This window comes from Micrasema longulum, unplaced genomic scaffold (assembly GCF_059751315.1).
Source record: "Micrasema longulum isolate JH-2025_06_02 unplaced genomic scaffold, ASM5975131v1 h1tg000720l, whole genome shotgun sequence".
NCBI classification, from domain to species: domain Eukaryota; kingdom Metazoa; phylum Arthropoda; class Insecta; order Trichoptera; family Brachycentridae; genus Micrasema; species Micrasema longulum.
The window spans coordinates 249,563-263,121 of record NW_028277916.1 but is presented as its reverse complement, the minus strand read 5'-3'; the positions used below and the strand labels follow the sequence as shown (position 1 = coordinate 263,121).

The 13,559-nt window shown below is 31.8% G+C and overlaps 1 protein-coding gene across 1 annotated transcript in view; it reads left to right on the top strand.

The window, feature by feature from the left end:
• Positions 1-1,131: 1,131 nt before the first annotated feature.
• The window catches only part of Sb (serine proteinase stubble), a 244,892-nt gene continuing 232,464 nt past the window's right edge, over positions 1,132-13,559 (top strand). Inside the window, exon 1 of the mRNA XM_088229870.1 lies at positions 1,132-1,411. Coding sequence (XP_088085996.1) covers positions 1,393-1,411 — 19 coding nt within the window. The 5' untranslated portion in view covers positions 1,132-1,392. The remainder of the gene's footprint in view (positions 1,412-13,559) is intronic.

The window sequence follows — 13,559 nt, the reverse complement described above, 5'->3', positions numbered from 1 at the left end:
TTGTTAATAGACTATTAAATTAAGCAAAAAAAAATATTTGAATTTTTGTATGTCGTATTATCAGCGCTAATAAGTTTTAGTTTTCTTAATAAGTTTTGTATATCTGATATAACTCCAAGAATGACGTCAAAGGTTCTTTTTCGGTTATTCTCGATCAGTTCTTCCCACTGGTTCATCCACGGCAAGCAAACCGGAAGTCTTCCATAACTCTCATATCATGGGTTGATTCATATGAACCAGTGACGACATTCAAAGTAGTTCGTTTTTATTAAAATAGTTTTTTTTTTTTCGTACATTTTCAGGAAACGTTGACAAACAAGTTAATGCTCCAACTTTTACCGCGCGCAAGAAAACATTTATTGTATCCAATTTCCCGTAGGGCTGAAGTTCCTCATTGGTCGGTTTTCCGTTTCGTTCTTTCTTAAGCAGTTTGCAGTTTTAATAATACTCTAATTTTGAAAAATTACCGAAGTTACGTAAGTAATAAATAAAGTATTTACCACCAGGAAAACGAAAGCATTTTAAACGGACTAAATAAATTTTTGTCACGAACGAACTTAAAAATTAATAAATTAAATAGTCCAATAAATTATATATTATGCTTTGCAGGTTTCAGCACCAGCGCAGCGCCAATGGTAAAAAAATGGCGAGGCCAGTCGCACCACAAAAAGCTAAGCTAGTTAAATAATTGTTTAAGTTACGCTACCAATTTAGTTCTTTTTGACAAAAACGCAACAATTGTTTTAACAATAATCTTAGATATTTTCACTCAATTTTTTTTACCGCAATAAAAAAAAATTAAAAGTCAATTTAGTTAGTACAGAAATGAAACAAAAATAATGTAATTTTCCGTTCAATTTTAAATATTCTCTTTTACTGTGAAAGTAACATTTTCCAAAAATATAGAAAACATAGAAAATTCGTTCCAAAAAGATGCATTTTATTGGTTCTTTTATCGTTATGATGACTCGCGACTTTTGTCTTGCACCGACTGATAGTGGATAAATTCTAATGACGGCCCTGTCTAGAGGAGGGAAGCAGCGAACAGCAAACAGCAAACAGCGAGCAGCCGAGCAGCTTCTCGGTCCCGATCAGATAGTTGACAGCACACACGCGACTCTTGAGGAAATCAGTCAGGCCGCTGCCTTCCACCGGAGTGGTCGTATCGCGCGGGTTTCCATCCGCCACAACGCACGTGCACTCTCCCTCACGTACGTAAACATCGCGAGTGAAAATATTTCCAAGTTAAGTGATTCGGTTGATAATTGTGATTAATTTTTCTGTGTCCGAGATTCGGCAGCCGGGTCGGGTTGTTCACTGGCCCGATATAACGGCGAAAAGGAGTGGTGTTTTTATTTTTTGTTGTTAGGCCATGGGGTTTCTGCCATTCTCATGCGAATCCGTATAAAAGGTAAGATTGCATCGCTGATACTTAATAACCCCCATATAATTTTTATTGTTACAATACAACCATGTTTGATGATTCATTCGGGTAATTTTTATTGTTTGTGGATTTGCAATTACTATAATAAATCAAAAACAATTTGTTAAATTTCGACATTAAATATGTACCTTAAACCACGGGAGTCACATTTACATCGTCACACAACGAGATGTTCAGGAAAGAAGATTTTGTGATTGCGTGATTTCCCAAACATCATAATTTTTTAACCAAATGAGATATTTTCAACCTACAAGAACCTATTGCGATGTAAAATAATGTTTTTCTTTTATTATAATATTACATATTAAAATAGTGTATCTGGAACTCTTGATGTTTTTGCAATAAAACAAATTAGACTTCAGATTTTTATTTCAACTCAAAAAAACATTTTTTCAACGTAAGTGAATTTCGGATTCATGTATAAAAGAGATTATAGAAATAATTTCTGCGTTTTTAACTTCAAAACGGAAAAAAATGGACTCCTGTGTTTTATTCCCTAGGGTATCGATAATATTATCTACGTATATATTTTTAATTTCCCGATTCATTAAACATATGCCAATATACTTAATAAGTACAAAATGCAAATAAAATCTTCGTCGCTCAAAGAAAACTTATAACACGTTTAAAAAAAAATGTACGTAAAGGTGTTAAATACTGATAGTACTCGTAAACTTAGAAAAATATAATTAATAATAAACTAAAAACATTCTTTGCTCAGAAACTGACGATTAAAACAACCTATCAGAGGCCGAAATATTCCCGAAAATAAACATTTTCATCAATTGCAACATTTCCAAAATCGGTAGTTGGATCTCGAAAGGGTATATTTGACACTTTTAAACAGTACAGGACCAGCAAGTAATTATTTCTGTCACATTAAATTGTAAAAAGAACAGATGGACCCCATATTTAAATATGGCCACTTTGAAAGAAGCTCTAGAGAAATAAATCCTTTGGTCATATGAAAGAGTCTGTTTTTGAAAAAGTTTCTGATATACCCTTTTGCCATCGCACTACCGAAATATTAATATCATATTACTTTAGTGATATTAATTGGAACAAAAAATAAATGAAAATAGCGGAAAGTACCGAATGATTCAAATTGACGAATACTTAATTTAGCAAAACATGATACAAAAAATAAAATAACTTTCTTGAAATAAAAATGCCATTGATTATGATGCCGTAAAATTCGACATTCGATATTATATTTAATAAAACTTACATAATATAATCTCAATCGTACATTGTTTATTTATTTAATATGTTGTATAAAGAAATACAAATGTTCACATAAATAATACATATATCGACGGCTCAGTTCAATAAAGCTACACCTAGAAATTCTAGTTTCGAAAAATGGCGTTTTAATAATATAGACCTGAGAGATTGTTAAGTTTATTTATTTCCCTGTGAAAACATCTGTTTAAAAAGAAAAAATCTTTTTCTAAAGTTATATATTTTAAGAATTTTAAAAGAGTGCCTTTTAAACATAATTATTTCAGTATTTATTTACATTATCCGAGTATTACACATTTTATTGGTACAATATATTCCCAATCTGCAAAAATATACATTATGACACTATTTAAAGTAGATAAAATAAAGCATTCACATATCACTCGTCACAGGGGCTGTAAAATCAGTTTACAATGTGTTTTTAAAGTATGTTAATGTTTTGTATATATTTTAGTCTGTTAAAAGTGAATTGTGGAATTTTATCGTTGTATATACAAAACTGTTTTTTTTCTGTTAGTCCTAGGTTGTTCATTAGTTAAATTATTTTATGCTCTTACATTTTTTGAGTGTCGTTCGAATTTAATTAAATATTCGTCTATATTTCATTGGTTTTAATCTGAAATATAATCTATAGATTTTCTGGGTAAATAAATTCACATAAATTGAGGATATTTGTTATTTTATATAAATCTGTAATTCTAGTATATTTACTTCGATATCGATAATCCTGAATTTGAAAAAAAAAAAAAAAAAAAATCTACGTCATCTCTGTAGGAATATTGATAAAAAAAAAATCTAGTATATTTATTAATATTAAATGTTGCTTTATGCCCCATTCTTTGTTTAATATTTATTCAAATGGGTAATGCAACTTAAAACTTAATTTTTTTGACATATCGCTCTAATTCGTAGGCAAAAAGTAAAAAATGAAACAAAGTATTCATTTATTCATTCAAAATTACACTCGTTTACATATTCATGAAATTAATTGGGCTTTTTTGGATGTACCCGTGTTAAGCTTAAATAAATAACAAATAAAAATTGGTAAAATGAATTATATTCTAATAACACGTGATGCAATAGAATAACAATCCAGTTAAACAAAGTATAAATAATAAAATTTCAAAGAACATAAAAAATAAACCGATTTTAATATTAAAATACAAATTATTTATTTATTTAGTAACAAACAGTCGACAATGGTCAAATAACATTTTTTTAAAATACGGTTTAAAGACAGACCAGCAAAGTTTCTAAATAAGAATCATACATATTATTAAATTATGTTACAACAAAAGGTTGTTAACAAATTACAACAGGGATGGAGAACAACATAATCTTTATTTCAACAATAAAGGTTTCAGCTCTTTGACTTCACTAAAATCAACAAATGGAAGAATTTAAGAAATATGGATGTTCAAACACTTCAAGCCAATTAAACCAGCCAACGATAGGTCATAAGCTTTGTAAATGCCTAGACTTCCATATTCCCTTATTTAAGGTATTCTCCATCCCTGTTGTAATTTGTTAATCTTAATAACTCCCGAGGGGGTGAAATCCAGTCTTTTGTCTAAAAACATTTGGACAAACTCACATATTGTAACAAAAGGGTGTATTTATGTATATTTGTGTGGGAGTAAGTGTTCATGTGTGTTAGTGTGAGAATCATTAAATCAACATTAATAGAATTATACAAATTTAGTTACATACATTTGTCGGCATTGTGGTGTAATAGTCAGCGCGTTTGCTTACCATGCAAGAGGTCTTGGGTTTGATAAAAAAATAAAACTAATACAAAAAAATAATAAAAATTATAATTGAGATATGGTTTCTAAAAGTTTCTAGTATATTTGAGAAGATGAACAGATTGAGAGTATTGAGTGCTCTATGCACCATGTCTAGCGGTAAACGAGAGAAGACGTAATGCAGGAGTAAGAGTTCAGGTTTCTGCGTACTGTTAATGTAAATAGACTATTTCCTGCTGCGTTTCGGATTGCCAATTACGACAGATAATAATATAAGTCTGCCATCGTGACGACATTTTATTGTTTTAAAGTTCCGCTATTTTTCGGTGGAGTGAAGTTGTACAGAAATGTGGTGAAGAAAACCGTAGTGCATGGATACTTTGTAATCTAGAGAGCGATTTCTATCAGATCGAACTGTAGAAGACAAATATGTACAAATATTTATTTAAGAAAGCGGACTAAAATACGATTTTGTTTTCAAATAATTCACGTTAGAATATTTACGTAAAATAAACAAATTCATTAAGTATACGCGAGAGTCTTATTATAAAATTATACTCAAATAAGCAAAGCCAAATAAAAAAGATTGTAAATACAATTTTTAATGAGATATATGTTTTTAATTACCTATCAAATGTAAAAAAAACTAATAATCACGCCGTTTCCCCATAGGGGTAGGCAGAGAAGATAGAGCGCCAAATCCCTCTGCCTTTACATACATACCTCGCTTCCTCTACATTCTTAGATTATTCCTACTTTTGACAATTTCATCTTCAAGTATTTTATGGACTTGATCGTGCCATGTCTTTCTCCGTTTTCCTCGTTTTCTGTACCTATCATACATTGTTTTACCACACATTCGCCCGAGGGATCGCATTTCGATGGTATTTAACCTATTTTTCTCACTATTTTTTCAATTCCATACTTGGCTCCCGAGTAAGCACTTCATTGTGAACTGCTAGTTTTGCATTTGCATCGGCGCGCGTGCATGAGAAGACGTATGAATGTAGAGGAAGCGAGATCTGTATGCAAAGATAGAGTGTTGTGGCGTTCCATCTTCTCTGCCTACCCTTACGAGGAAATGGCGTAATGGTTTGTTTTTGTTGTTGTTGTTCATGTTCATTTTCAACTTTGTTCCAAACATTAAATTTTTTTTAGAACATCGTCACGTCACGTCACAACTATCATTGCCAATCATGTCGAGTTTTTCTAGTGACATATTTTTTATATTTCCTTTTTTGAAGTTATATACTGTCGATTAAAGTTGTATATTTGTCGGCCTAGTGGTGGAATGTTCAGCGCGTTTGCCTACCATGAAAGAGGTCTCGGGTTCGGTTCCCGGCATGGTTGATATAAAATATTTATTTAAAAGGGTGTTTCACACCGGAATATTTCATAGCCCCTGGACTGGCACCTGAAGCGTAAGACTGATCGTCTTACCTTCATGTAATAAAATATTAATATTCGCTGCAGTTGGTGTACCAATGCAGTGCCCTATGCACCATTAGGTGCGGAAAGGGAATGAGGAGGAAAGTAAAATATGAAAACGTTTTTCCAAAATATCCATATTGATTATTAAAGGATAATTTTTTATTCTTAATCCGTTTCATATATTTTAATTGGCATTCGTAATACTTACGTGATATTTCCCTATTAATAATATGTAACTAAATATTAGCAATTTTGATTTAATGTTACACCTAACTATCGGTTCAATGGTATTTTTTTTTATTTTTACCAGTAATGTTGATGGATTGATTTAAGTCAAGGAGTAATAATTGTGAATATATCGAGCGATTATGAGACGGGTTCGAAGGTTTATTTTTACCATGGTGTAGTATATAGTACCGCATATATTATGTACATATATGCAAGGACTTAATAGCTGAGTATTATTAGTAAGGTGGCGGATACGCGTGGAGACATCCGTTAGATCCTGATAAACTGCATTAGGTTGCATCTTGTCGATGGTCAGAGGCATCCCGTCTTGGCGCCATAATCACATTCTTGATTCAAACCGATGCATTATGCATTACCTACACCTAACTCCGGAGAAATTCTCGGTCTAAGAATAAATCTTTAAAACGGGGGCACATAATCATAACACCGATTATTGACTTAAATAATCAAAGCATCAGATATCACTCAGCCACGAGCACCTTCAAATCTTAGGAAAAAAACGAAACAATGTAAATAAAATAAATATAGTATTTAAAAAGGAATTTAGACATACGAATTAGCATATTATCAACTCTTAAAATACCGTATTAGATAATTCCTTTGCGCGCGGTGATGTAACATCGTGTTATTGTAAGCAAAAGACGAAATATAGAAATGTTTAGACATTTGAAATAAAAACATGAACACATATTGTTTAATAATTTCAATAAACGTATGATTTAGCCCTGTTATAGCAACAAAAAAAACATTAATACGCCGGTCTTCTTACATGCGTCCATCTCCTATCCCTGTCAATAACCGATTAAATCTGTTTTACACAAACACCGGCCACAGCGTCTCTGTGTGCCTTGTTATTTATTTATTTACTTAAAGGCAGTTTATTACACATTATTTGAGACATACGTAATCCCAACTCCATGAAACTAAAAGTCCTATGTTGATTTGGGACGAGAAATTAGTTGACACGGACACAAGAATATATCATCACAAATATTGTATAGGATCAGAAACACAACAATAATAATAACAATAAAAAAAACAAAAATATGGCATATCAATATGGTAAACAGTAAACTCAAACATTCGGAAAATCACTTATGAGTTTTATCTTCGTTCTCTCTCTTGTACATATGTATTGCTGAATTGGCGTCGTATTCATTGTTCGCACCGCAAGGATAAGTATTTTTGTAATAAAATCCAGCATAGTTATACAAATTTTACTGATTTAAGCTGTGAGCAACTCGATAAATTTGAACGACTTCAGAATACATGCATAAGGTACATTTTTGGTCTTAGGAAATATGACCATATTTCTGATTATCGTAGGCAACTGAAATGGCTCAAAATTAGACAGCGGAGAGACTATCACTCCCTCTCACTTCTGTTCAATGTACTTCATAGTCCTAAGGCTCCTATATACCTGCGTGAAAAATTTCAACGCTTATCAGTTCGTGGTTTACCTCTTCGTTCTCATTCTCAAGGCACTCTCTTAATACCCATACACAATTCCTCTTTCTTCTCTAACTCATATAGTGTCCATGCGGCTCGACTGTGGAATCATCTCCCATCCACCATCAAAGATGTTACTACATTATCTCTATTTAAATCACGTCTGAAGAAACGTCTCCTTTCTCTTCCTTAATCTCTTCTCCTTTCCTTTTTCCTCTTTCCTCTTTTTTCCTTTTTTCCATTGAGTAATAGTTTTGATTTAAGGTAATTTATAAACAAATACGTTTATTTCTATTTTTATATATTTTTAACTTTTTAATATTTTTTTCTTATATTGAATATGTTCTGTAACTTGAATTATAAAAAAAAAACTTTTATTTTATTGGTTGGTTGGAAGAAATTGCCATTTGGCAATAAGCCTGCCAATGTACAAATAACATTATGTACAAAAAGTTAAATAAATAAATACTTTCTAAATCCAGTGTGAAAATGTTTTTTTGACGATTACAAAAATACAATTTAATCATTAAAAAAAATAAGAGTGATATATCAAGTATTGCATCGTATGTATACTAGTGTGACATCACAGCCACACAAGAGTTAAAAAGACAACATACTTAGTTTTGTTTTTCCATCACGAAACGTAAGTACGAAGACCTGGAACAATTATTGGTAACATCTTAATTCTAAAATTAAAAAAAACAACAGTACAACATCATTGTACTTACAGAGGAATATTTTTTTTTTACGATGAACAAACAAAATAAAAAGTGCAGTCAGGAATACACTGTACATTTTTTTTAGATTGTAAATATTTATACCAATCAAACTTCCCTATGAACACAAGAATTATTTTTCCTTTTACGTAATGGAAAACGTTAATACATACATATATATGTATCAAATCTACGAGTATATTAAACATGTCTTTCGTTGTAATATTCTCTATATTTTTTCCAAATAATAATTTTAAAAAAAACGGTCAAAATCATTGAAATTTTTTGTTAAATTATAAATGTATACATAAAAAAAATGTCAACACAAGACTCGTACCTCGGGACTTCAAAATTACAAAAGATGTTTACGAACTGTTTTTTTTGCTTAATTGTAGGGAGAATCGAAATTCTTTGTAATTTTACGGGAAATTTTCCTCTCTATCTGATGCACTCCTCAGTTGACTGCAAAATGCCACCAAATATATTTCAGGGCAAAAACTTTCAACAGATTTAAATGGTTGTATTGTTTAAATCATTTCTAAAATTGTCAACGCATGTAATCACTAAACAAAGGTTGAAAAAAAAACCAAGCACAAATCGACAATATTCGATATTAACACACGTGTGATCGTAACAAAAGTATTTTTTTTAGTATCTCTAAACTTGTAATTTGTAGATATTTGACTAATGAACTGGACGATCAATATTTATTAACGGTGTATTAATCAGAATGTGTTTTAACGGACATTTTTTTAATCACTCACTTTCATCTATCATAGTTATCCGCCTTGAAATGTAAATGACCGGCTAAAATCAATTTGAATGAAGCTAGAATTGTGTAGCGAAGCGCGTAAAGTAACGGCTGTGATACCTTATCAATTCGTGTTGAACTCGGGATACCTTTCGCGATTACTGTTTCTGGTATGAGAGTTTAAATGAACCGAATGTATTGTACGATAGTCGCGGTGTAATCTGGATGTAGGTGTGGACACAATCAGCCAACTCCCGCAGAACCTGCCTCCTTGTTATCGTTATAATTTGATAAGAGCAGAGTACGGAAGTCAACGCAGCGCTTTGTGTAAGGAGCAAAATATGTTACCTATCACATAATAAAGATAAAGTTTAAAGACAAATCAGCGAATTTCTAAATAAAAATCTATTACCTAAATTATGGCACATTTTTAAATGTAAGCGTGCGTATATATATGTTTGTGTGTATTTGTATGAGAGTAAGTGTAGATATATAATAAAAATAATAATCAATGTTTATTAACAAAAATAACAATAACTTTATCTATTACATAAACACTTAGGTAATAGATTTCTCCGTCTGCCTAACTAGGTACAACCTGCTTTAAGGCAGACATTTTTATGCAAAAATAAACAATAACATTACTACCTACTTGTTAATATACAAAACAGTTATTCAATATTAATTTATTAGGAATTTATTTTTAGTAAATTTTCCGATTTTTCTCGACTCAAATCCAGTAACCAATTTTTTACAAATTTGTAAAATTGAATCCGAGTCATGATTTTGCAATCTTTGGGTAACATATTGAATATTTTCGGGCCCAGAAACCTGAAATTTCTTTGCCAGAATTTAGAGTTTGTGATAGACCCCATGACCCATCCTCTAGTTTGACTTCTGGTAGTGCGGGAGTGTTCCTTTTGGGATTTGATAGAATAATTTACTTGCACAAACATTATTATTCTAAAAATATATAATTGTCTTATATCTGAGATCTCGAATTCCTCAAATAACTTGACGCTGGGGTACCTGAAGGGCTATATGGCTAGGGCGACATGTTAGTGTTTATTCATATACGTGTGTAGTAGCAGAAAACCGATTTTGAGAGCGAATAAGAGAGTGTTATTATATCAATAATTGTATTGGTGTTCAAAACTTTAACCCAGATAGCTCCGCTTTTTGTTTTTGTCATATAATACCTTTATCCACTAGTCTTTAATTAATAATGTCGTCATGATAGTAGATAAATATTTCGAAAGAGATGAAAATATTTTAAGGAATATAAAAGAAATGCCTTAAAACAGTTTTTAATATTCAACAATATTTTGAGTTTGTCCAAATTTTTGTAGACAAGGACTGGATTCAACTCCCTGGGGAGCTGTTTATATTAAAATATTACAACAGAGATGAAGAACATTTAAGAGAATGTAATATAGAAGTCTCTGTTGTAATATGTTAATATAAACAGCTCCCCAGGGAGTTGAATCCAGTCCTTGTCTACAAAAATTAGGACAAACTCAAAATTTTGTTGATAAATCCACCTGGTCCATGAAGAAGTATAGAAATTGAAAAAAAAACATTTACAGGCGTTGCCTAGTATGCAGGTGAAATAATTCAATTAGATAAATCTCACCCGCATAAATAAAGGTTTCAGCTCTTTAACTTCACAAACATCAACAGATGAAAGAATTGGAGGAATATAGATGTTCGAATATGGGCAGAATGGTAAATGTTACACAGTGTGTAAAGTGGCCACTTAAACCAGCCATTGACAGGTCATAAGCTCTGTAGATGCCTAGACTTCTATATTACCTTCTCTTAAATGTTCTTTCGAGGAAGGCCGAGAAAGACATGGCATGATCAAGTACAACAAATTCTTGAAAGTGGTCATGTGTAAAGTCGGAACTATCGACGTGCGTGCATGAGAAGATGTATGAATGTGAAGGAAGCAAAGGAAGTGTGCCAGGACAGAGTGGTGTGGCGTTCTATCCTCTCTGCCTACCCCTCTGGGAAATGGCGTGATGGTTAGTTAGTTAGTTTTAGTTAGTTAAATGTTCTTTATATCTGTTGTAATATGTTTTTAATATTAATTTATGCTTTTCCACAAAGGCTTGTTGATTTTATCAAACATACATATGTTTGAATCTTTTCTGGCAAGTATTGTTTGAAAACACCTGTAATTAGTATTTCAAATCATTAATTGACGAAAAATTGGTATATATGTCTTGTAGACAAAAAAAAACAATAAACAGTTAATTATTTTTGATGTTCCTATATCCCACGAGAATGGCTCTTTGTCCTTACGATCAAAAAGCACGCCTTGGCCAGGGGCGATTGATCCCTAGAACATATAAATTAAACGAAATAATTACGTTCAAAATTGTTTTTAGAAAAAGCTCGCGGCAGTGCGGACCAAACGTTTCGTTAATACTTAAATGCTCTTCCACGACATAAGTTAAACGAAATGACTTTATAAATATGACAAGGCCGCTCTCCAAATCGTGATAAAGGTAGTGCTCATTTTGAGTTCTCGATAATTTAATCGTTTCGTGATCAGATCGCGCGAAGAATTAGTATTTTCATAAGGTATCAATGCGCCCACACGCGTTGTTGCTTGCAAAGCCGAGAAACATGCTGGGTCTTCGGTTTAAGTCTTGATATGTATTTATTCGATGGCTAACGATTGTTGACATTATTTAAAAATACTTTATGTATAATTAATAAAACGCAATACTGTACCCAATAATGGATGTTCAGTGCTACTTGAAATTGGATGTAAAAAACGTTTTCTTTCGCGCGTTAAAAATAAGAGCATTAAATTTTTCGGCGAAGTTTCTTGAAAACATATGAAAGAAATAACAAAAAAGAATTTATTAAAAACTAACCACTTTGAACGACGTCACTAGTTTTTCCAGATCAACCGACGATAGAGTGTTGTGATAGATTTCCGGTTAACAGGAAGCCAATTCATCAATCAGCAGAAATTGTGACGTCACACACGGAGTTATTTCAAAATGATAAAACGTTAAAAAATCACAGCGCTGATAATACTTTACATAAAAATATATATTTGAATTGGTTTAGTTTGATTGTCTATTAACAAATAAAACAAACACGGAATTTCTTCATTTGATAAAAAGTAAAATCAAATAACAAAAACATAAAAAAATAAATAAGCAAAGCATCACGAGAGGATAAAGCTACATGTTACTCAGTCTTTGCATACATACATACAGGCACGACGATTATTCCGACTTTTGACATGTCCCTCTTCAAGTATTTGTTGGATTTGGTTATGCCACATTTTACTCGGTCTTCCTCATTTACTGCATCCATCAACATTCTTTAACATAACATATTTTTAGCCCTTATTTTGCTATTCATTCGCTCTACAAGTCCAAACCGACACATCCTTCCTTCCTTGTTTACAGCATTAATAATAGTTTAAATCACACTTCCCAACGCAAGTCGATGAAACCTTTTGAATAACCCACAATTGAATTTAAAGAATGTCAAAAATGTGATTGCTACTTCTTGAAGATGTCTCGAGAGCAATGAAATTGGTTACTGGTTATTACAAATTTGTGAGTTCTAGTATCACTCGTTGATAATTTAAATTTTATTTATTTATTTAGAAAAAGATACACAATATATTACAAAAAAATAATAACGTATCCTTAACTCAATGAGGCCAAGAGCCCCGTGTTGAGTTGGGATATAACATGATGAAAATTGGAAGCATGAATATTATTAAAGATTACCAAAAATAAAAATTATCGCATAAATATACATTTTTATAATCATCTGGACAATACACTTAATTGTATATAAATCTATGCAATGCCTTGCAGCAGTCTCCTGCAACTGTCTTTTTTCTTTACAAAATCCAAACTTGTACACTTCTCCTGAAAATGTTTTTCGTTTTGGAGGACTTAATATGTTCATCCAGAATATTAAAAACTCGCAATTGTCACAGAAGAGAAATTTCTCTAAGCGAAAGTCGTACCGGTTTTTGGTATGAAATAATTCAATTACAGGAAAACCTGGTACGAGCATTCTTCTGGTATCTTCTCTTGTAACCACATGACCAGAAATGTATCAATGACTCTTTTTGAAAAAAATGTCCTTTGTTCAGTACCATCATAAATTGAAACAACGTTTTATGTGGCAAAATTGAGGGGCATTGTAACATCACTCTAAGTTTCATTTTTTGGGCATTTATTAGGGGGTTCATGATGGACGCCGTGCAACCTCCCCAACCCACTATACCATACGTAGCCACTGACTGGGAAAGAGCGAAATACACAGTTCTTAATCCATTATTTTATTAATAAGGTTTTTTAAAAAATTTTAACGTTGATTAAATGTTTATAATAATTTTGTATCTGCTAGTGCGAGGTAGGTAAATCGAAAAAATCTAAGCATCAAAACATAATGTTGTTTTTAACTACAAGTAGTATTATTACAATTTTAAAACGACCCTACAATTAATCAAAACAATAACCTTTGCGCAAAACAGCATACATAATTCA